This window comes from Ahaetulla prasina, chromosome 2 (genome assembly GCF_028640845.1).
Source record: "Ahaetulla prasina isolate Xishuangbanna chromosome 2, ASM2864084v1, whole genome shotgun sequence".
In the NCBI taxonomy this organism is placed as follows: Eukaryota; Metazoa; Chordata; class Lepidosauria; order Squamata; family Colubridae; genus Ahaetulla; species Ahaetulla prasina.
This window is the reverse complement of record NC_080540.1, coordinates 228,369,256-228,394,861: the sequence shown is the minus strand read 5'-3', so window position 1 is coordinate 228,394,861 and position 25,606 is coordinate 228,369,256. Positions and strand designations below refer to the sequence as shown.

The 25,606-nt window shown below is 38.8% G+C and overlaps 1 protein-coding gene across 6 annotated transcripts in view; it reads left to right on the top strand.

Annotated features, from left to right (window-relative positions):
- SMARCA2 (SWI/SNF related, matrix associated, actin dependent regulator of chromatin, subfamily a, member 2) overlaps positions 1–13,608 on the top strand; it is a 119,666-nt gene extending 106,058 nt beyond the window's left edge. For all 6 annotated transcript variants that reach the window (XM_058166432.1, XM_058166433.1, XM_058166431.1 and 3 more), the window contains exons 30-34: positions 5,893–5,998; positions 8,245–8,346; positions 10,996–11,125; positions 11,433–11,575; positions 12,824–13,608. In XM_058166432.1, coding sequence (XP_058022415.1) covers positions 5,893–5,998; positions 8,245–8,346; positions 10,996–11,125; positions 11,433–11,575; positions 12,824–12,859 — 517 coding nt within the window. In that variant the 3' untranslated portion in view covers positions 12,860–13,608. The remainder of the gene's footprint in view (positions 1–5,892; positions 5,999–8,244; positions 8,347–10,995; positions 11,126–11,432; positions 11,576–12,823) is intronic.
- The last annotated feature ends 11,998 nt before the right edge of the window (positions 13,609–25,606 follow it).

Below are 25,606 nucleotides of genomic sequence, written 5' to 3'. Positions count from 1 at the left end.
GCCCAGCTTCTCAAATGGAGGTTTCAGAGGCTGAAAAAAGCATCAGAAATGAAGCTTCAGAAAAGAAGCCCCCAAACAGAGCTTCAGAAAAGAAGCCCCCAGACACAGCTTTAAAGGCTTTTTTTTTTTAAGCTCTGTTTCGGAGGCTTTCAGAGGCAGAAAAAGTTTTTTTCTGAAACAGAGTTTCAGAAGTTTAAGAGGCAAAAAAACAAAAAAAACAAAAAACCAAGGCACAGAGCTCACAACCAAGGAACCTGTTGCTAAAATTCACTTCTGGGAACAGCTGATTGTGGGTATTCCGGGAGGCACCTGCCAATCAGCTTTTTTCTTATTTTCCTCCCCAAAAACTAAGGTGCGTCTTATACTCCAGTGCGTCTTATACTCCAAAAAATACAGTAAATATGGAAATGGTTTTCTTATGGAATGATTTACAACCTGTTAATGTGTTCATGAAGATTTCACCTATGCCTGATGAATGAAATAATGCTTGTTCTTCTATACAAAGGGAAAGTCAGGAAGAGTACTTGGAAAGACTGTTTGTTAAGTGCCCTAGGAAAATACTTGGGCAGAATTTTGTTTAAAATTTAAATTTTGTTTAAAATTCTGCTGGATGTTATAAGTAATATATGGTTGAAATAAAGAAGTATGCTTTTAAAAATAGATGAAATGTCTAGCAAATGGAAGCAGGCAGTAAGATAAGGATGTGAAGTCTCCTTGGTTGTCTAATGTATTTATGTATGAATTTATACGGAACAGCTGTCTTAAACATGTGTTGGTTGGTAATGGGAATATGTGTACATTATATACCTATGATGTATTTTTGTCTGAGAACCCAAATAATGTGCAGAAAATGTTAGATTAGCTTGTATGATGCAATGACAATCTGTATCTTGCATGAAAGACCAAGATAATACTGTTTGATAGGAAAAATAAAGTGATCAATTACAAGTTATACATAAATGGCAACAAAGAGCATGTTTTTGAATGTGTGTGTCCGTTTGTAGAATTTTTACTAAAGAAGGGCGAAGTAATGGAAATGTTAAGAAATATAAACACTAATAGAAATATGTGCGTGATCTCCGGAAAGGAATAACTGTTACAAGAGGATAAAATAAACAGGCATACCACCCTGTTTCTGCTCATTTGCTCATTCATTATATGAGAGTGTTTCTAGAAGTGAGAGTCGCGTGTATTGTGAGAAATATAAATATGAATACAGTTGCAATGGAGTACTTCAGAATTCTATGTGGTAAAGGGAGAAGAAATAGGATAAAGAATGATGGGGGCTAAATGAATGTGGATTGAGTATAAAATTGAACAACCAGTACAAAAGTAGTTTATTGAAGTGATTTGGTAATACACCACAAAAGGATGACATCGCAAACCAAATAAACAAAGAGTGAGTAGGTCAAGAGGAAGGAGAAGTCTGAGAAAGAGGTGGGTGGATGGACTTTTATGAACTCCTCTAAAAGAAAGTGGTGAGAAGCTAAAATAGGAAAAGGCAATGAATGAATCACTTTACTGATGTGGTGCAACTAAGGATGGTTTACTAGAATGGTATGAAAATATATAGTGAATGATATAAAACTATATTAAACAAAGAGAGAAGGGTGGGGGGGAAAGAGACCCAAATGTGCTTTTTCACTTTTCGTTCAAGAAGTTTCTTTCTTCAGTTCTGACTGACTTCTTGGATGAGAAGCGAAACGTCTTCAAGGAAAAACAAGGTCCAGTTGCCTTGACTGGAGAAAGAAGAGTTTTTCAGGCAATACAGCCACATAACTGGTTTTCTTCTTAATCTTCCTTTGCAGAGGAATATGTGCACACAGCCCAAATTCTCAAAAAGAAATGATCTCATTGTGGTTAGGAACTTTGTAAAATTGCCTACCTGCCAGCCAATAATTCTCCTCAAATCTAGAAAGTACGTGAGTTAAGCAGTATTATATTGGGACAATTTAGATATTGGCATAGAGCCCAGTAATTTTAAGATATAATGAACACAAAATTAAAGTATAAAGGTTGAGATAAAAATAAAAAAATAGAATAGAAAATAAAAAATAGAAAAACCTATTCAGCCTTGCAAGTCCCATAAACTGTCACTTTCAGTTGTCTTTCAGACACTTTCACTGTCTAAGCAGTTGCTCAGACATAATACATAGGTTCTTCAACAACTCACCGCAGACATCTCACCGCAACCAACTTGCTGCAGCCAACTTGATATGGCCAACTTGCCACAGGAGAAGTTACACTAATATCGAAGAAATAGTCAAGTAGAACCATGAAAGAAATGATGCCAAAGGAAGGACAAAATAAAATGTGAATGACAAAAATTAAAATATGTTTTAAATTATTTTAAATAATTAAATCAAATTCTTGAATTGTCCTGCAGTGAGTTGTCCTGTGGCATCTTGGCCATGGCAAGTTGTCCTGTGGTGAGTTGATTGTAGCAAATTGGCCGTGGTGAATGGGTTGAGGCAAGTTGTCTCATTCCATTGTGAATTTCCACCTATTTTAGAAGGCTACTGCTATTTCCATTTTTATTCCCCAACAGCAATCTGAGGTTGGGTAGAAGTGGATTAACTAGTCCAAAGTTACCCAGTGAACATTAATGTCTGAGGATATGATATTTATACATAAATAAATTTTCACAAGTGCTTTAAAGAGGACAAATGTTGCAACGTTTTGAACAAAAATACTGCCTTGGTAGCTAATGCTCTCTAACCTTTGAACAGTGTAAACTAAATTTCAGGCTTAAGCAACTTCATCAAGATAGGGATCGACCCTTTCCCCATTTCTTTTTTCTCATTCCACTTAGCACAGTGAGTAGGTCACATTTCATACATCAAAGCATTCCTTCTTATTATAGGATGTCCATTGGCATTAATGGTGCCTGATTGCACCTCACACTTCACTGCATTTAATGCTTTGTTAAGCATGCCTTTCCTAGGAATAAGACTCAGATATAAAAGATCCTTGTTCTGTTATCCATCGATTGTAAATTTCAGGTCTCTTGTCTGACTTTGCCTTTCAAATTGTGGTTACAAGAATATGAGTCCTGTGTTAATACAACTGAAGCCAAAATTATCAAATGCATATAGTGTAGAATTTAATTTTTTATGATTGCTCATCTACGCTAGAACTGTCTCATGAGGAAAATAATTTTGTAATACCATAATTACATTAATGAGGACAGATCATAGAGTAAGTTATTACTTAGTAAAATAATGTTCCTATCTTAATAGCTTGGATCCATGTGGGTTGTTCATAACAATAACAAATATTTCTTTTTTTTCTCTTTATTTTTTCTAGAGATTGCAGGTGGTTTCTAAGTGTTGGTGTTTGTTTTGTAGTAAAGTATTATTCTTGGTGTATTATCTTTGTTTAGGTATCCCATGTTCCCCAATTGTTGACACAGATTGATAGATTTTGATGTGTTTGCTTGGGAATTCACTTAATTCCAGACTGAGGATATCTATGCGGACAGTTATTCCGCATCTCAGCATGTATTAAAAAAATGGAGAAAGATAGTTTTGGGAATCCTCAAATCTCAGGCGGAGATGCCACTTGTTAAAGCTGTTCCTTTGTTGAACTTAGGAAATAAGAAATGTGCATTTTAGATTCAACTTTGCTTCAGAATTTTGCTTCTATACTTGCTTATTGCAAGCTCTGTAGAAAATCTAGAAAGTTAATGATGCATTGATCATAATTAACAATTTTGAACATACCATTCAATATCAGTGTAGCGTAACCTGAAAATCGCTCTTTGATGAGGTACAAGTAGTTCTTGACTTAACAACCACAATTGAGCTCAAAAGTTCTGTTGCTAAGTGAGATATTTGTTGAGTTTTTACCAATTTTGTGATCTTTCTTGTTAAGTGAATCACTGCAGTTGTTCAATTAGTAAAATAGCTGTTAAGTCAATCTGTTTCCCCATTGATTTTGCTTGTCACAAAAGGGGATCACATGATATAGAGACACAGCAACTGTCATAATATGAACCAATTGCCAAGAGTCTGAATTTTGATCATGTGACCACGGGGATGCTGCAGCAGACATAAGTGTGAAAAATGTCATGTCACTTTTTTGAATGCCATTGTAATGGTCACTAAATGAACTGTTGTAAGTTGGAGACTACCTTTATCTAGATAGTGCTATAGGACTAATCTCTACAAAGCCATAAACATTTCATATTTATTCATATTTGTTTCTTTTTAAATTTTGAATTGATACTGAATTATTAATAATGGAATTCTACCAGAGTTTTCGGTAAAAATAATCTGATAGGCCCTTTAAGTGCACAGTTGTGAGAGGCGTCTACATTTTAACTTCAAATTTATTCCTTTTTATCCCATAAGGTGTTTTTGAAATAAGAGAATTGCCTTCCGGAATAGCAAGATATTTGTATAGTATATACAAACACACATAAATATATAAATCACAGTCTATTTGTTTGTGTGGAAAAATAGTGGGACCCACTGCAATTATAACACTGAAATGCCACTCATATTTCTGTACATTCCATTAATTTATGCAGGTCCTATTGCTCTTCAGCATATAATCTGGTAGTTGCTAGGCAACCAAAAGAGAAATAGTGAACGTGATTTTTATGTTTGGTAGATCTCTCTCCCTCTTTTATGTATGCATGTGTATGTCTAAAAGATGTTATTTGAAACAGAAATGTACATATTAAAATAGGATTAGCCTGCATATTAATCATAATTTGCTTAGCATATCCTTGATTGCAACCATTACATTTTTCTTCTTGGAAGAATGCCTAATAGATTTATTTTTTCAACTTTTATATACATTTACACACAAAGATAGATACAACATCTTTTTTGTGAAGCACAGAAATCAATGGAGGCGGGGGGTTGTCCCTTAAGGGCATAATTCAATATTCTGATGCTGGTGTAAGAACATACATTAAGGAAGTCACTGCTGTATCTTTGGCAAAATACCTTTGTTCAATGCTTTAGAAAACATTATTAAACAAAGCTAGCCTATGGCAAATCCAGGTTCCTCCTTGCAAAAGAATTGCATTGATAATATATTTCTTGAACATTAAAACATAAGAACCATCCTTTTTTTTCTTGTCTTTTAAAGCAAACTGGTTGCTAGAATTCCCTTTTTAGCAAGCATAAAGAGCTCACAAAGTAACACTACAATAGAAAACACCTTTCTCTCTCTCTATGTATAAACACCCAGCTGATTCTGGCTCTTTTGCATCAGCTTTGTCTGTTATAGTAGTTCATCCACAGTATTTTTTTTTTTTTGAAGTTCAAAACTTGACTGAATGAAGACTGTCCTGAATTGACTTCATTTAGGAATTGTTAGACTACGATTGTTTCATGCACAGATCTGGCTTATTGGCAAAGCGTGTTATGTAAATAAGCAAAGGAATTGCAGATAAAATATCCCAGACTGGCACTGTAGTCTGCAGTTACATCCTGTTGCCAAAATAATAAAGATGTACAGCTGTGCTGCACTTGCATTGAAATTCATTAAAACCTGCAGTTTCTGGATAGTTTGGATGTGACTTCAGATGCTAAAAATGATTATTTGTTTCTGCTAGGATACAAATCCATGAGGTAAATTATGAATATTACGACTGAGAAGCTACCATGCTTATGAAATGCCAAACAGCAGAATCTTTTCTTAATGATAATAGCATTGGAAATATTTTTAAAAAGATATTTTGCATATTAAATGCCAAGTCTGGCAATTTCCCAGGGAAAATTATTTTTGAATGGGGCCCTAGTAATTGGTAGTTTAAATTCCCAGTATTTGTCTTGGCTCTCATCACTATCAGGACATGGTTTAAGAATGCCCATGGAGAATAGAATCAGTGCATTGCTTCTCATCTGTATTGATGTTTTGCTTCCTTCCTTTCTACAGTTCAGGACGGCAGTTAAGTGAAGTCTTCATTCAGCTGCCTTCTCGAAAAGAATACCCAGAATATTATGAGTTAATTAGAAAACCAGTGGATTTCAAAAAAATTAAGGTCGGTATAACTTTGATTGCATTTGAATTTGTTTCTATCATTAATTAAAATTATTACGTAAATATTTGTACACAATGAACATACAAATATTGCTTGCTATGAATCTTCATATGTAATATTAAATTGTGAATAAGTTATTGAACACAAATTCTTGAGAATATAACAGCCTAACAAGTTGTTGAAGGCATCTGTTGGAGACCAGCCATCCCAAATGGGAGTAGGGCTCAGGCGAGGAATCAGCCTAGACTCATTATGTAAACACAAGAGGTTATCGGATCAGTATGAAGTAGTTTCTCTGAATGTGGCCAAATTCTGATACGTTGTATGTCAAATTAGGCAAATTTTAACTGCCCACTGTTAATCCACCACCAATCACAATATATTACTCTGTTTTATTTTTTACTATTTTTGTTTTACTGCTTTTATTTGCTAGTCTTTGACCATACTAAAGATTGATTGATTGACACAAGAGGTCTAGGTCTGACATGCCACCCTCGAACACCTTAGAGCCTTTCCCAGGCGAAAGCTGCCAGCCTGAGGAGATTCCTGTACTATAGGCAAAGAACAATAAAGTAGATAGCTTGAATTCTACATGTATGGGTCTGATTGTTTGATCCTGAAAGCATCTGCATAAACTCTAGAACTGTGATGGTGAACCTATGGCACGCGTGCCACAGGTGGCACACAGAGCCATATCGGTGGGCATGCAAGCTCCGCTCCGGAAGTCAGGAAAAATTCCGGCCTCCGGGGGTGGGGGTGGGAAAGGCACGTTTTTTACTCTCTCCAGGCTCCAGAGTCTTTCTAGGAGGTTGGGGAGGGCGAAAACAGCCTTCCCCACCCCCACAGAGGCCCTCCAGATGTCAGAAACAGCCCATTTACTGACTTCCGGTGAGACCAGAAGGCCTGTTTTTAGCTCTTCCCAGGCTCCAGAGCCTTTCTAGGAGGCTGGGGAGGATTAAAACTGCCTTCCCTATCCCCATGGAGGCCCTCTGGAGGCCGGAAACTGCCCATTTGCTGACTTTCTGGCCTCTGGAGAGCCTCTGAGGGGGGGAGGCTGTTTTCGCCCTCCCCAGCCTCCTAGAAAGGCTCTGAAGCTTGGGGAGAGTGAAAAACGGGCCTACCGGGCCCACCGTACCATCGGGTGTCAAAAGCAGGGTGAGTCACGCACACATACATTTGGGGGGGGGCAGAGCGCATATAATTATGGATGTGGGCACAAACATGCCGATCCCCCCCCCCCGGCACTCTCCCTACTTTCAGCATGCGATGGCAAAAAGGTTAGCCATCACTGCTCTAGAAGTTTGATTTTTTTTTAAATGGACAGGTTATTAATAATACATTCAAAGGTTTTTTTAATTAAAAACCTTTATTGAGATGAATGATGGAGCATGAAACAAGAGCCAACTTCAGAGAATATTTCAGCTATCTTAAACATAGTATCCAGCACAAGCCTTTTGGGAAGCAGGTGGTTCTTCTGAAGCTTCTACTCAATCAGGAAAATTACACTGACAGTAAAGAGTGGTTTTATCTTCAATGGTTTATCACTTTCTCCCATTTTGGAGAGGCCCCTGAAATTTATAATTGGAGAGCCTTTAACAGTTGAAATGAAGGTAGTACTTGCGCTGCTGAAGTGTGTGAGATGGAAAATAACCAACAAAACTCAGATAACTGCTCTTACTGAGCAAAAAAAAAAAACTGCTCTTACTGAGCAAAAAAATACTGAGCAAAAAAAATGCAAAAACATGGCATTTAACCCATGGATTTCATTATAGCTACATTTAGTTTTAGTGAATGTTGTACTTTCTCACATTGTGCTGTATATGTAAACAATAACAACATAAATATTGTTCTTATAAGGTTATTAAATTCCTTGTAGTACATAGCAGCTTTAGGTACATCAATGCCCCACTAAAGCTTCTAGTATTTTTATTTTTCCAGCATGTATAAATTTTTACCTGAATTAGACACATAGTTTCTTGAAGTATCATTTCAAGTATCATTTCTTTTCATTCAATGTTGTTCTCTGTTCTTCATTCAATGTGTGGAGTGTTTTGGCTTTTTCTGAATAAGGGCTGCTATGTACGTGCTATTTAATTAGTTGACAGAGTATAGTACTTAAATCATTTAGAACAAAACTGCATCTGTTTTATTCTGAGTTATGTTGCTAATTAATTAATTTTACGTGAGATTTATCTCTTTTCAATCTTTTTCTCTGCCCTTTCTTTTTAAAAATCTACTCTTTCTAGGAAAGAATTCGTAATCATAAATATCGGAGTCTCAGTGACTTGGAGAAGGATGTCATGTTGTTGTGTCACAATGCCCAGACCTTCAACTTAGAAGGATCACAGGTCTGAGTCAAATAATTTCTGATTCTAGGGTCATTGAGGTGTGTGTTTGCATTGAATGCTGTATACAGTCTGGCTCCCTTCATCAATCTGGGCCATTCAATTTGAAATTCCAACTTCCGACTCTTAGTGGGAACTGAAATCAGCACACTTGAAGGGTGCTAGATTGTCATACTCTCCTATTCAGTGGGCATGTGGGTAGGAAATACTGGCACTAAAAATGTTATCTTAGGTCTATATTGTGCATAATAATTTTATATAAAATAATTTTAGATCTATTTTTTTCTGCTTCAACTTAGAAGTAATCCTCACTTAATGGCCATTCATTCAGCAGTTGTTCAAAGTTACAGTGTGCTGAATGAATGGTACTTATGCCCAGTCGTTAAAATTACAACCATTGTAGTGTCAAATCAAAGTTGGAGACTGGGCAACTCATCTGCACTTATAACTGCAGGAATACTTCAACTCTCCCCATCTCTGCCCTTTTGGCCACTCTGCACAATGGCACTTCTCAGTGGCAGCAACGGCCTCAGCAGTCTCAGCTGCCACAACCAGCTGCCACAACACAAAGCCCTTGCCATCCTGTGTTTTATAGGCCACAGCCATGCCTAGTAAACCTTTGCCATCTTCCTCCCACTGCTGAGAAGACAGGACCAGCCTAATTCTATGAGAGGCAGCCGTTGACTATGAATCTTCTTTCCAAGACTGTTTTTGCAGTTCTCCAAATAACACACCTTATTCTCACAATGCTCTGGAAGGCTTCTAAGGCATTGGAGCTTTCCACAGGTCTTCCAAAACATCGCAAGAATGTCATGTACAATTTGGAGAATGAAGGTCAGGGCCTTCTCGCAAGGTTTTTAGAAGGCCTCAGAATCCTTGTGAAGTTGCATTGCAGATCATCAGTTGAGCACATGATGCCAGGAAGAGAACACAATCCTAGAGGGTAAAGAAGGTTAAGGGGGAATCTGAAGCTGGCAGGGCTGAGAACTGCATATATGCATGCGGCTTTCGTTTTGCAGTTATACTCTGGCAAAATTAGAGCAGGATGTAGACTTCCCCAGAATCAAGCATCTTATACCTTGCTGCTGTTTAGTTGAAAAGCAGTGTGGAAGGGAATGATTTGTTCCTCTAATTCTTTAAATTGTAGCGGAAAGTTTGGTAATTTTTTTTGGTTTAAAAATGCAATTCAACTTCCTAGACTGATTGGAGAACTACAAGAGTGTTATCCAACACTGGAACACAATGAACACTTTTGGAAGATTTATGTTCAGAAAATAGCAAATTATCCCTTGAAGTGACCAGTTTGAGAATCTCTGGAACACTGTTTTATATGCAACTTACCCAACATGCATTACAAAAGGGAGATTTAGAATAGCCAGTTCTCAACCTGCCATTGCTATTCTTTGGGAATAATGCTGAATTCCAAAGAGAAATCTTATAAATCTTACAGTCTTCAAAGAAGACTATTGTCCAATGCTATTGACAGTGGGGACACTATATCACTCCTAATGAATATTCTAGAGTCTTAGCACTATAGCTTGCACGTTTATCACACAAGGAAGCCTAAAAGTAATAAGAATCCCAAACTAGTTTTAAAAGCAATAAACCATATAGTTTACACCTACTATCGGTGATCATCTGAAATGCAAGTTAAGTGTCCTCATATCTATAAAATGGCTTTGAGTTATTGTAGTCGTATTAATCATCATAATAGTACCAGTTCATTTAAGAAGGAAGCTTAATTTTCAAACCTTCTTTTGCAAATAAAGTTGTACAAAAAAGTAATCTAATGCAGAACTAAGGGTTTTTTTCCCCCAAAGGTGACCTTTAAGTCATTTAGTGATATGAGCTGATAAAGTAAAATAATAATTTTAAAAATCCTTTGAAAAATTTGAGAGATCAGGAATTGACTGTAAGATCGAGTCCTTGTTCCCTCTAGCCCCACAGGTTCTGTGCATAAAAATCCTTTTTCCCCTTCTGTCATGGCCTAGATTAGGGGATGTCCAATGTTGGCAACTTTAAGATCTGTGGACTTTAATTCTTAGAATTCCCCAGCCAGCAATTGGCATTAACTAGATTGAAATCATTAGAGATATAAATCTTAAATGGTGATTCAAGGTCTTGATGGATAAACCAAAAGAATTTTCAGGAGGGGAATTGGAGTTAGGATACTGCAATACTTTATAACCTTTTACAGCAACTATGGCTGAGCACTTTAGGTACTTACAGTTTATATCATAAAGATTCTGTTACTAGCAAATATGAGCCATTTTATTTTTCTGCCATAATTAGCACCCAAAGACTGTGCCTATTTCATGTTGAATATATAGTTAGACTATAATCTAAATCTTAATTAGAGCTTTCCATGGAAGAATTTAATAGCATTAGTACTGCACGATTAAATAATTTAGGCATAAAAAAATAGGTTTGGAAATGTGAAAAGCACTATAATATGGAAGCTCACTTAATTTAGTGCATAAAAAATTAACACTTCTATTTCCTATAAAATGCATGTAAGAAGAATGATGTCTTGTTCAGGGAGAGAAGAGGCCATTCTCTCTGTGGGTTTGAATAGAAAATAACCTTCCATGCTGTGGTGTTTTGATGAAGCGCAGCTTGCATTTCTGACACACATTTGCTTTCATGCTCCAGATCTATGAGGACTCTATTGTTCTTCAGTCAGTCTTCAAAAGTGCACGGCAGAAACTTGCGAAAGAAGATGAAAGCGAAGAAGACAGCAATGAGGAAGAAGATGATGAGGAAGACGAGTCAGAATCTGAATGTAAGTCTTTCATTCAAAAGCAGGAACAAGCAATCTGCCTTTTTGGCAAACTGACTGTCTTTGCCATTCAAAGTTCTAGAAAAAGTTCCATTTGGGCCAGTAAAATAACAATAAAAAGAGAGTTTTTACCATTCAGATTATTTCAAGCTAAGTAATATATTTTTATGGCTTAGCTGTGATTTTTGTAAATCTATGGAACAGAAAAAGGAATAGTGAGGAAATCCCTTACAGAGTGGGACATACATGTTTGTTTTAAGAGTATCAATTTTGGCCTTTGTGTTCTCAACATTTTTTTCCGCTTTCTCAGCAAAATCTGTGAAAGTGAAAATTAAGCTAAACAAGAAAGAGGACAAAAACCGAGATAAAGGGAAAGGCAAGAAACGCCAAGTTCGGGTCAAAGCCAAACCGGTTGTGAGTGATGATGATACTGATGAGGATCAAGATGAAAATGTAAGTATGGCCTTATTGAATCACTGATTTCTTTTCTTTTCCTTTCTCTTCTTTACTTTTCACTGCAATTGGTTTAACACATACTAATCTTTGCACATTAATATTATGGGTGGGGGGGGGGTTCGAATTTTTTTTTTAAAAAGTAAGCAGTGAAGTTTGCAGTCTGCTTTCTATCCATTTATGGCATATTTGGACAAAATATCAAAAGTGATGTGCAGCTTGCCCTGAACATCAAAATAGATTGTAGTTCTCAAGCCCACAGCAAATCAGCCAGGGGATTATATCTCAATGTGTTTTTCAAAAATCCTATGGCGTATGACCAAGCCTTGAGTTTACATAAATAGCTCTCTAATCTCAGTCTGTCAGTACAAAAGCTAAGTATTAAGAATTCACTGGTGTAAGAAATAGAGGTGAGCGGGAGGTTATATTTTTACTATGCTTTATTAGATTACAGCTTACTAGTGTATGACGCTCAGAATTGGAGTCAAGCATCTTCTAAATCTAATCAGTCTATTCCAAGGTGCGGCAACATATATACAATACATACATCATATTTTGGAATTAAGAAATCGGGTTACTGTTAAATACAAGCCCAAGCCAGGGATTTATGTTCAGTTCTAGAACTGAAAACACACCAAGTCACAGTTCTTAGCTTTTCCTCCAAAACTGATTCTGTGTTGGCATCCCGTTTTATAAGGGGAAGGGAAATCTTGTTGCTGTTAATGAATGGGAGCCAGGAATATTTGGTGCTCCACTAGGAATCCCATTTTATGTTCCGCCAACTCCTGCATTGCAAGACAGGCTGTTTGAAAGATGGAGGTGGAGTAGCAGCCCCTGCTTTGAATCCTGCAGTTGTGGTGCTTCTTGAATCCTCCAATCACTAACAGAAACAAGATTCCTTCTTGCAGATCAGCTCCATCCAGTAACTTTGTAATTAATGACAGTGCCAGGTATAATCTCCTTCACATTCCTGTGTGAAAGCCTGAGAGTAAGTTTGTGTTTGGTTTAACCACAGGCTTAGTGGCATGGATAACCTTCAGCGGCTCCCGTACCTCTCTGGATTGAGACAGTTATAAGGACCCAACAAAATACTTCTGAAGTAGTCATCAGGAGTCAAATGCATTTAGTTCAGTAGAAGCTGCATGCCCACTTAGCTCTAGATTTCCACCTTGTTTCTTTTTTGCCATTCCTTTGCTCATTTTTATTTTGAGAATATTCTAACTTTTTCCCTGTACCTCTTACATTTAGGACCAGTCGGAAGTAAGTGGAAGTGACGACGAGTGATCCACACAGTTGAATATTCGTAAAGACAAAATTTCTTCTCTCGGTTTACACCCAGTGAATTCACTTGGTCAGATAGGCATCGGGGTGCTTCTGTATTTATATCAACTATAAATTAACTTTAGGGTTAGTACCAGACAAACATATTTCGTGGTGTAAAAAAAATGTAACATACTGTGACCAAAAAGGCCTCAAAGGAAAAACAAAAAAACCCTTTTGATGGGAGAAACATGGGTGGATAGTATATTTCTATGGGTTGGATTTAGCTAACTAATGATTTGACAATTCCTGGGTTCGATATTTGATTAGATGCTCTCAACTGGCATCAAGAACATTTAAAAAAAGTCTTTTGTAGCATTGCTAACCAGGAGCCATTAAAAGCAACTGGTGATTTTATTTTTCATCAGGCAATTTTCCAAGTTTTATTAGTTCTGTATCTGTTTTACATTGTGCTACATAATATCCAGTTTTGTTTAATAGCTTCTAAATGTACAGTAGCTAGTCTCTCGCCCGCCCTATACCATTTGTTGCTTCCGTTTATGCTCCATGATCTCTTGAAAAAGAAATGCTTTTTAAACTGTATACATGAAATTTATGTCTACTGTAAACTTTACTTTCCCCCCCTCCTCTTTTTTTCCCCTTGATTATAAAAAGTTGGATTTAAAATGCTGTTAAATATTGCGATTATAGTATAATGAATGGCTTTTTTCATCAGATTCTTTTGTGCTACCATTTATGGTTTGTTACCTTTCCTCAAAGTGTACTTAATCTTTGCTTTCTTTGCACAATGTCTTTGGTTGCAATTCATAAGCCTGAGGCAAATAAAATTCCAGTAATTTTGAAGCAAGGGTCCTTCCTTTTCTTTACCAGGGCAGGTGTGGGGAGGAAGAGGCAGCGCTGATGATCCCCACTTCCATTGTCAAGTACTGAGAGATAACCAAGGTGCTGAGTTTGGGTCAACCTCACTCAATTCATTATTCCTGCTGCTCTGTTCCAGAAGATGTGTCCCTATGGGTACTTAGGGACATCTTACATACTTACTACATCTTACATACTTTTCAACATTACTTTTTTTTTGTTGTTACTCAGAGCTTTTCACAAATACTTTGTCAGTTGTAAGTGAACTAAAATAAAATATATATTTTTAAACAAAACAAATGATTTTTATAACAGCAAGAATAACTGTTAAGAAACTACATCAAAGGGAGGATCATTTGGGGCATATTGCTTCTAGTAATGTTGGGCGAATTTTTATTTTTTTAAAAAATCCCATGTTGAAAGCAACAAACACTCAATGGGAAGTCATCATTTCTCCAATTAGACAATTAGGCCAGGTTATTTGAAGAGACCCTGTTTTCCCAGTTATATCTACCCAACCCACCAGAGTGGAGAGGCAGGGTATGTTACAAGTCCACTCTATTAAGGAGGTCCATTGATTGGACTAAGAAGAATGGCCTTCTCCATGGTGGCTCATTCCCTGTGGAATATCATCCCTGCAGAAATAAGATGAGTCCCCCCTTTGACACTCTTTCGAAAGGTCCTCAGGACATGGTGTTGCCAATTGGGTACTTCAGAGTGATATGGAGCCCATCAAGTGGTTGGTTTGATTGTTGTTGCCAGGGGGCAGTGGGGATGTGTTGGTGTTTTATTGGCCCAAGTCACCGTGAGTGAGTTGAACAGCCATATACATTTTCTTAATAAATTGTTGAGCTCCATAAATAAAAGAAAATGTGAGTGACATCATTATGTTATTTCTGGATTAGTTAGGCACACTGGGTTTAAGCAGAAATATCCACATTAGTGTTGGGGAACTGTGAAAGGATGCCCATGGAAAGGGAGGGAGTGCAATGGACTATGGTGAGCAGGCAATTTCTCAGGAAGAAGGAAGCACATTCCAGAAAAGGGGGGGAGGGGCAAAGGAGGCGATCCAGGCCAAAGTTGGGTAGGAAAAGAGAAAGGATAGGTATTCCATAGAAATCTCTCATGGCATCTCCATTAGGGTGAGAGTAGTTAGGATTTAGGCTGGCAGGAATTTTGTCTCTTGTATGTAAGCAAATAAAGAATTAAACTCTGGTTTAATTGCTCTCTGTGGTCCTTGCGCTTAGCCAAACAGGAACTTACTCAGGGTTCATGCTGGGCACTGTGCCAGGAAGGGCCTAAGGCGCAGTAGTGGGTTTCAAATTTTTTTACTATAGATTCTGTGGGTGAGGCATGGCTTGGGCATGGCATGGTGGGCGTGGCAGGGGAAGGATACTTTAAAATCCCCATTCCCACCCCACTCCAGGGGAAGATTACTGCAAAATCCCCTTTTCCTCCCAATCAGCTGGGACTCTGGAGGCAGAGAATAGATGGGGGCAGGGTCAGTCAAAAGTGGTATTTACCGGTTCTCCGAACTACTCAGAATTTCTGCTACCAGTTCTCCAGAACTGGTCAGAACCTGCTGAAACCCACCTCTGCTAAGGGGCCTGTCCAAAGCACCTGAGGGCAGGGCAAGAAGCAATGGATGGAAACTAATCAAGGAAAGAAACAACCTAGAACTAAGGCAAAATTTCCTGACAGTTAGAACAATTAATCAGTGGAACAACTTGCCTCCAGAAATTGTGCATGCTCTAACACTGGAAATTTTTAAGAAGAGATTGGACAACCATTTGTCTGAGATGGTGTAGGGTTTCCTGCCTGGGCAGGGGCTTGGACTAGACCAGTGATGGCGAACCTTTTCGGCACCGAGTGCCCAAACCGGAACATGTGCGCATGCTGGAGCACTGGAAACCCAAAGTCCAGCTGGCCGGCATGCGCATGCCTGTTTTTTTGGCCATTTTCAGGCCATTTTTTGGGCTGTTTTCAGACAGTTTTTGGGTTATTTTCAGGCTGTTTTTCAGGCCATTTTTGGGGTCAAAAATGGCCAAAAAACAGCCTGAAAATGGCCTGGAAAACAGCCCCCAAATGGTCCAAAAACGGCCTGTTTTGGGGCCATTTTTTTGGCTGTTTTCAGGCCATTTTCCAGCGCTCCAGCTCCCGCAAAGACCAGCAAGCTGGCACCGGAAACCAGAAGAGCAGCTGGTGATGGCGTGCATACCCACAGAGAGGCTCACTCATGCCAAAGATTCGCCATCACAGAACTAGAAGACCTCCAAGATCCCTTCTAACTATGTTGTTCTGTTCTGTTCTGTTCTGTTCTGTTCTATTCTAAGATCTTGGCTGATAATATCAACACAACATTATCACTGAAATAAGCTGCTCTGCTTTTTTGTATGGGAGAAGTTTAAAGAAAGATAATAGATGTCTTCAGCTTTGTAGACAGCTTCCTCCCACCCACAGGAAAAACTGATTGAGGGTGGGTGCAATGGTTTGCAACATTTGCTATCCATGTTGCTTTAAAATGCCCAAAACCACACATGCACATCTGGCTTATCTTGCATCTTCCCCTATGCCACAGGATTTTTATGAGGATTACAAAGGAATTTCGTTTCTATTTGTTTCACATTAGTTTTGCCACAAAAAAAAAACCATTTTAGAGTAGGCCCTCTCTTTAAAAAGAAGTCCCTGGGAATCTTATTAAATATTAATGTATCAGATGTGCATGACCATGTGTCCAGGCTGGATAAAAATATAATAATTAGAGGGTAAAAAGAAGTAGTACTTTGAAATCTCTTGGCAAACAGTGCAGCTTGTGCAGCAGTGATGACCCAGTGTCCATGCTCAAAACTATGTATGCTGCTGCATTCTTTACCACCTGTGTTTTCCAAGTGGTCTTCAAGGGAAACCCCATGTAGAATGCATTACAGTAGTCCATTTATAAGGCGACTAGGGTGTGGAGAACTAGACGGCCTCCCAATCAGATACAATCATTGCACCAGATGGATCTATAGTATGCAAAAGTCTTGGAACAGGAACTACGAATCCAGCTCTTTGTGCGTCAATATGGGAAATAAAATAATAACTGGATTTGACTCTCTTCTAGTTAAGCCTAACACACATCGCTAGCCTGCATTGATAAACGCATCAATTTTGTCTCCAGATGTATTGGAATCACAATGAACTGCCAAATCACATGGCTGGCTAGGGAATTCTGGGAGTTGAAGTCCACAAATCTTAAAGTTGCCAAGGTTGGACATTCTGATTTAGAGTATTGCCTTAATGATACAGCCCTCTACTGTTACCTTAGGATTGGAAAAGAAGTTTTTTTTTCTTTTGAAGACATTTTGCTTCTCATCCTCATTCTCATCATTGATGAGAAGCGAAATGTTTCCAAAAGAAAAAACAAAGAAGTCCAATTGCTTCCTGAAAAAGCACCTTTGGAACAACCATGACCTGGATGACTGAAAATCTCTACAGACTTTTAGCTATACAATTTGGGATGAACACTCTTGAATGGTGTGGGAGTAGGAATGGATTTCCAGAGGAAAAATTGCACACTACAGGAACCAGGAGCACTACTCAGGTCGCCCTGAGGACATAGATAAACCTCCAAGTGCTTCAACAACCCTCTAAAAGGATGCAAATTTATAGTTGTCCGCAAGGCATATAAATCCTTCCATTCCCCACTATCCTGTCAGAGCTGAAGAAGTTTCTTGGATCAGAAGCGAAACAAGACAAGTACAATTGCCCCAAATTTTATACAAAGAAAATCCTTAAATGTGCTTTTTCAAGAGGCAAGTGGACTTTCTGGTTTTTCTTTGAAGATGTTTTGCTTCTCATCCAAGAAGCTTTTTCAGCTCTGACTGAATTGATGATGTCGTATCTCTCCCCCTCTGTTGAGAGTGGGCTGTTCATCATCTATCTCCAGTCTACAACATAGTCCTTTCAACAGTTCCAAGAAGGCTCCATTCCCATTTGCATCGCTCAGGTGATCCTGAAAACACAAAGAAACCTCCAAGTAGCCTTAATGACTCACTAAAAGAATGCAATTGACCAGCTGTCTTCAAGGAGTATAAATCCTTCCATTCCCCAACATCCAGTCAGAGCTGAAGAAGCTTCTTGGATGAGAATTGAAACGTCTTCAAAGAAAAATCAAAAAGTCCAGTTGCCTCTTGAAAATGCACCTTTGCGACAACCATGACCTGGATGACCGAGAATCTCCACAGACATTTAAAATCCTTAAATCACCATAAGGAACTGAAATCATGATTGATGTGATCTTCTAATATTAAGCAGCATGGCTCTGCAGTACTTTGAAAGTAACAAGATGCTTTGGAGATTAAGGGGGCACATATGCAGTCCCTTTTTCAGCTCCATGAAGCAGACTTGCAAAGGTGACCCTGGCTATGTGAATTGAGGAAGGCATGCTTGTTTTAAGAAATGTCAGTCAGGTACTACACTCATGACTTACAACTCCAAAGTACTTGTTTCTCTTTGAATCCAAAGTGCTATAAGCTGTACAGAAAAAAAATCAAACACTATTTTAATAATTATTATAATAAAGCAATTTTGTACTAAGCCACTTGTCAGAGTTCCAAGTAACACCCCCAACAAAAAAAAACTCCGAGGCTTGAAGTTCTTCAAAGTTCCATTTTATTAGCACATATTGGCACATCTGGGAAAACCCGAATCTGAAAGCTTCCAGGTTTTCCCCACCCAAAGAAAAGTCCAAGTCCCTGCCAAGCACCCACATGTCCATCACATGGTCCAATCAAAGCACCATCCCAACTGGAGATGCCTCCCAGTTCCAGGCCTCTAGGTGTAGGGCAAGATGTCCTTGACTCTCTGAGAAAGGAATGTTATTATGACTATGTATCACCCTGGCTCCATACAATCCCCTCCTCCCAGTTTCCCACAGCAGTAAATGTGGCAGGCCTGAAGATCCAATGTAAAAGAAGGTTCCAGGCTTGACACGCTGCTACCTAATCTATACTCAAGTCTATGTTGCAAGGTGCAGGGGAACTGGTTGAATTTGATTGATTTCTGAAAGGCAATATCAGACATGGGCATTTTATGTGCCCCAAGCCATATCCTGGCCCTTCGACTCTTCCAGTCCAGTCCACATGAGGCCAATTGGAAATTAAAAATCAAATGTAAATAAGCGTACTTTTGTGAAGACGACTGCTTTTTTTCTTAGCAATGAAAATTTTGGTCATAAGTTGAAGACTAGGCTATGGACAGGGTTACTGGATAACATTTATCAGGTCTGCACACAATACAAGTATAAAAGTATCTGCATTACTTTTATTTTGAAAACAACTGGTTTCTTTTTAATTTACAAATATATGTGCATGCCTATGCACCTTCACCGCCCTATTGGTTCGGCCCTCCACAAGAGTACCAATTTCTCATGTGACCCCTTGGAAAAATGAATGGTCCTTGGTCTCTATTATTAACCACAATTCACAAATTTCATGACAGCTTTTGCCACCTTTTTTCCATTAGGTGGAGTTATAACACTTTCTAGTTTCCTGTTGAGTTCATGGAAGATCATATCGATGAAATTCAGTTTCTCTTGCATCCTTTTTTCTCCTACATTATCTTTTTGTGCTTTGTTTAAATATATTTGATTTTTTTATCATCTAAACTAAGTGAGAAAAACCACATTTGGGGAGGGATTTGGATATTTTTTCTTGAGGAATAACCTCTGAAATTGACGCTTAGGTATACATAAACTTTTTGATAGGAGCCAGAGGATTTTAACTTTCATTAATTGCCTCAAATCACAGAAACAATAGTTTATTGGTATTGACCATTTACTGCCTCTAATAAAAGTTTAGGGAGAGTTTTAGTGAATGCTATTTAGGAAATAATTTCTTTTGTTTTCACAATTTCATTCATGCTAGAAAACAAAACCTATTGGGGCTTCTGTAAGTATTCAATAAGATTTTCCTGATTCATCTACACTAAACAGTTCCTATATTTAAAACTGCTTTTAATAGCATATAATTTTGCATTCAAAGACATAAATCCTGGGTACTCTTACACTAGCTAGAAGGACTGTTCTTTTTAATGCTACTTCTGCAATTTTGTTTGCAAACAGCATTTTTGTCCTTATGTTATAAAACTTAATTACCTCAATTCTACACAGATCTAATCCACTAATCTTTGGGATAATGCTGAATGTGTTTTTTTAAAATAAGAACATAAGGGAGCAATGATAGCTCAGTTAAATCAAAAATCAATAAACCATGAATGAATAGAAGCTATAAAAATGGATGAAATAGCTCATCAGTTTCTGTGACTGATTATATTTGTTGGAATTTAAACTGCAATTTTTCTCCATATCCTCTGCAGATGCCATTTCAAATAAATAAAAAAAAATAATCCTTTTAAATCCATGACAGATTGAAACTCATTTTTATTACATTTATAGTCTTTTCCCCAATGAGTCCATCTTTTAAATGAGGAAAATATCTGCTTCCCACAAGGTAAAATGTGAGATATAAGAATGTGTAAGACTAATATAAAGTCACTGGAAAAAGTGACTTATGACAATTTTTCACACTTACAATTATTGCAGCATCTCCATGGTCACATCATCAAAATTCAGACACCTGGCAACTGACTCGTATTTAGGACAGTTGCAGTGTCCTGGTTGCAGTGTCCTGGGGTCACATGATCACCTTTTGTGACCTCCTGACAAGCAAAGTTAGTGGAGAGGTCACATTCCCTTAGCAAACATGCTACTAACTTAACAACTGTAGTGATTCACTTAACAACTGTGGCAAGAAAGGTCATAAAATGGGGCAAGATTCACTTAACAACTGCCTTGCTTAGCAACAGAAATTTTGGGGTCAGTTGTGGTTGTAAGTTGAGGACTTCCTGTATGCACAAATTGCTAGAAATCAGTGAGGTGGTTTCCCGTCATTCTGAGGAAGGAAGAAGCACAAAGCATAGGAGCAAAGTAAAGGCCTAGTACAGAGCAGGGGTCTCCAACCTTTGCAACTTTAAGACTTGTGGACTTCAACTCCCAGCAACCCAGCAAAGCTGGCTGAGGAACTCTGGGAGTTGAAGTCCACAAGTCTTAAAGTTGCCAAGGTTGGCGGCCCCTGGTACAGAGGCCCAGAGTCACAATTCTCGCCTTGCCTAGGATGACTTGATCCTATCCCTGTCATCAACGTTAATGTGTGGACTTTTAAGATATGGAAGCTGGGTTGAAGAGATAACCTCAGTCTCCATACCGTATGAGTAAGCCACTCGGTGGGCAACAAGCGTTTGCAGACTCCGTACCAGTTGAACATAAAGACCACTCATAAGAAGGAGATTGTTGTGTCTGTGCCCCCCCAGCTGGGCCCCCTGCCAGAAAGTGACTCGGAAAGTGAGGGGGAAGGGCCATCAGGACTTACCTCTGGAGCACCGGCTTCCCTGGCTCAGCTCCAGGAGCCAGAGGCAGGCCAGGTGGAGGAGATAACAAGGCCTCCGTCCCCTGACTCTTCCACCCACAGGCCACACCTGTGATGGCAATCAGGCCTGGCTGGACCCTAGGTTTCATAGGCAGGAGAGGCGGGAACAATAGAAGCAGGGATGGGGCAGGCCTAGGAAGTGCTGAGTCATGGAGCCACACCCCAGAGGATATAAAAGCAGCAGGGCTGCTATACCACTTCGTGGCAAGCAAATCAACTGCTTAACTAGAGCTGAAGTACTGTTTGTTCCTGGTTGATTCATCGGCATCAAGAGAGATAACAGAGATACTTGGCAGACGCTCGCTAGTTTGCTGCCAAAGCGGATAGTTGCCGGCTAATTAAGTCATCGCTCGGACTGAGGCGAGGGGGACAGAACAGAGATGGGGTGGAGATCGGAAAAGAAGGAAGATGGCAGAAGTTAACAAAGAGGAATCTCTACATCTCGGATCCTCAACTCCCGGTCTGTGGAGCGGCACCAGTCTGCGGCATACCAGCAACTGGTCCACGCAAACTAGTGAAGCCCCATCTGCAGAATGCAGGCAGCATGCAAAACCATGCTCCCTCCGGTCTGTGGAAAAACCTTTCTCCATGGAACCGATCCCTGGTTCCCAAATGTTTGGGGACCACTGCTATACAATATTACAGATATCATTCGCTTAGTAACCATTTGAAGTGAACAACTGAACTGAAAAAAGTGACATGACCATTTGCCATATTACAACCATCTTTCATATTCAAATTATAGCATCCTCATGGTCATGTGATCCAAATGTGGATGTTTGGCAACCGGGATGTATTTACGACAGTTGCAGTGTCCGGGCGCCACGTGATCACCATCTGTAACCTTCTCAGCCGGCTTCTGACAAGCAAAGTCAATGGGGAAAGCCAGATTTGCTTAACATAACAACTGCAGTGGATCACTTAGCAACTGGGGGCAAACAAGGTTGTAAAATCAAGCAAAACTGCCTTTCTTAACAATGGAAATGTTGGTCTCAATTGTGGTCATAAGTTGAGGATTAGGCTGTAGGCAGGGTTACTGGATAACCTTTATCAGGCCTGTACAAATGAACTCCTCTACTCTTCTGTTGTCTAGCTTTGACATAATCATTGCCTAGGCAGAAGAGAGCTCCTTCCTTAAGCGGGAAAGTCATTTTCAAGGAGGAAAGCTGTGGAAAGCGATCTCTCCCAACTTTCACAGCAGATTCCAACTGATTTGCAGGATTCTGTGGAGTCCCAGGTCCCTTGGAGGGGGATCGGAAGAAAGAGGCGTGCTGCAGTGTAGCTCCCAGTGGCAGCTGAGGTGCGAGCTGCAGAGAGTCTCGGAGAAGCAGATGGGGGAAAGCTTCCAACTCTTGCCATCAGAACAGTTCTCTTCCTTGATTAGGCATTTTATTTTGAAGATTGCTTTGGAGTTTTTAATTTGCTTGTTTTTATTTATTTATTAAATGTAAATGCGGCCCATCTCTGGATGACTTAAAAACAGTAAAAAGATAAATTAAAAAAAACAGTAAAAAGATAAATTAAAAAAAGGCCACTAAAATTATAAAACTAAACCAAAACAAGTAAGTAGATTGAACGGCTGAGGTTCCAGAGTCTGTTTCATTTTCAGATTGTATACTTGACTGCTTAAAGGAACCAGGGAGGATAAGCGGCCCGTTTTCCATGCCTTTGAACAGCCGGTGTTTTCTTTTTGTGATGTGCCAGTCAGTTCTCCACCTGTGTCTACAAGGATTTCTGCTATTGAGACCTTTGTGTGTAAATCTCTGTGTGGTCCCCTTCCATGTTTTCTACAGCATTACACTTTTTTTTTTTTTACTGGCCTCACTCTTTCACATTCAGACCTCAAATAATTAATGCTGCCCTATCTAGACTCACAGATTCAAAACTATGTAATATTGGAAGGAACCAACAAGATAATCTACTCCCATTTTCTGCAATATGCAGGAAAATCAATCAAATCATTCCTAGGACATGGTTGTCTGGCCTCTTCTTAAAACACTCCACAGATGAAACTGTCACAAGGGCAACCTTTTAATAAGGATGATGTCACTCAACATTTTGCAACAGGTGCCACGTATATTTTATGGCATCTAACTCTGCTGCAGAACTGCCCTTACATCTCATATATATAGTGTGAAGCAGAGGTGGGTTTCAGCAGGTTCTGACCAGTTCTGGAGAACCGGTTGCAGAAATTTTGAGTAGTTCAGAGAACTGGTAGTAAAAATTCTGATCGGTCCCCGAGTCCCAGCTGATCGAGAAGAAATGGGATTTTGCAGTAACTTTCCCCTGGATTGGGGTGGCAGTGGAGATTTTACAGTATCCTTCCACTAGAGTGGGGAGGGAATGGAGATTTTACAGTATCCTTCCCCTGGAGTGGGGAGGGAATGGGGATTTTACAGTATTCTTCCCCTGGAGTGGGAAGGGAATGGAGATTTTACAGTATCCTTCCCCTGCCATGCCCACCAAGTTACGCCCACCAAGCCATGCCACGCCCAGCAAGCCACACCCACAGAACCGGTAGTAAAAAAATTTGAAACCCACCACTGGTGTGAAGTATCACCCATGGATTTCAAACTTCACATGACTCAATACAATGAAATTGCTGGATTGGTGATAAAGTTAGTTAAAGTGAACAGAATCTTGACAGAATCTTGACATGGGGAAAATATCTCAAAACCTAGTTACCTTCTAATACAAGTAATTCAATTTGGAGTTTCTAATTCAGTGTACATATCCATCCGGCCACAGAATGCCTTCTTTTTTCAAATTTTTTTTTTTCCAGTGAACTAGAAAAGAACTGTTCGTGTAACTGTTCTGTGATTTTCTGAATTTATTTTTGCTGTGATCTTTCTCTGCTAGTATTAGAGGAGTTGTTTTTTCATTCCCTGGAAACTTTTTATTCCACTGGCTTTTGTATTATATTATATCAATGTTATTATTCCTACTTATTGATTTGTATCTGGCAAAAGGGGTTTTGCAAAAATGCTGTTGCGTGTCTGAGGGTTTTAATTTGATATGTTTTTGTCATGTGTTATGCTGACTTTGGCATCTTTGTAGCAGAAATGCAATTTTGAAATCTTGTTTAGAAGGAAAGAAAAATAAAGCAATCAGTTCCTTCCAGAAGAAACGTTCCATAAATAAGCATAAGGGAGGCCTATTTATGTCTATAAATAAGCATAAGAGGCAATGAACAATGTCCCAGTTTTAAACTTATTTCTTTATTTGGAAACCAGCAGAAAATACAGGTAGTCCTTGACTTAAAACAGTTCATTTAGTGACTGTTCACAGTTTCAACAGTAATGAAAAAAGTGACTGAAAAAAAGTGACTTATGACAGTTTTTCACCCTTACAACCATTGCAGTGTCTCCATGGTTACGTGATCAAAGTTCTGATGCTTGGCAACTGATTCATATTCATGATGGCTGCAGTGTCCCAGGATCCTGTGATCCACCTTTTGTGACCTTCTGACAAGCGAAGTCAATGGGGAAACCAAATTCACTTAACAGTCTTGTTACCAACTTAACAACTGCAATGATTCACTTAACAACTGTGGCCAGAAAAGTGGAAGAATGGGGCAAAACTCACATAAGATACATCTCACTTAGCAACATAAATTTTGGGCTCAATTGTGGTCATAAGTCAAGGACTACCTATAACCAGTAGTACTGGAATTCCAGACAGGGGGATACAAAGCAAACTGAACTGGAAGAGAGAAATTTGAGAGGGAAGAAGCGAGGTATCAAATTTCAGGGGAATCTGTACTACCAAATCCTGTCCTCTTAGTGCCAAATAATGAACTCTGTAACACAATAAATCATAGCTTCCTTAGAAAAATGGAGAATCTTAAAAAAAAAAAAAGCTATCATAGTGTACATAAAATAATCACCGAAGAAACTCCAGCAGATTCATTACTCCACAGAATGTATTAATTTATTACAATTAGTAAATCACCTTCACTTTAAAGGCTATAACATTTTGCTATAATTTTAAAAAGTAAAAAGTCAATTTGAGCTATATTTTTGGTAACTGCATAGCCGTGTGTGTGTCATTTTCTTGCCACAACGCAGGAGGCCTTAGCCATTACCTCTTTCTGAGATGTGTTTTCAGTAGTGTAGAAATAGTCCTGGGTTTTTCTCATAGGCTCCCATCCAACTTCTGCCATCTGCAAAAAAATTAAAAAATTTTTAAAAAAATCCAAATATAAAACTGATGTTGAATTATATCTGGAAGAACCAGCTTGTACCCATACCCACATGAACAGCTGTAGGTAGAAATTTACAATACAAATTTGTTTAACAACCATTCATAGAACCTTTCAGGAAAAGGAAGTATATATACTTCAGAAATAGATATCTGAGATGATGAGACACTATTTGAGAAATTTAAGGAATAACTCAGCCTGGGAGATGTTTTAAAACATTGGTTT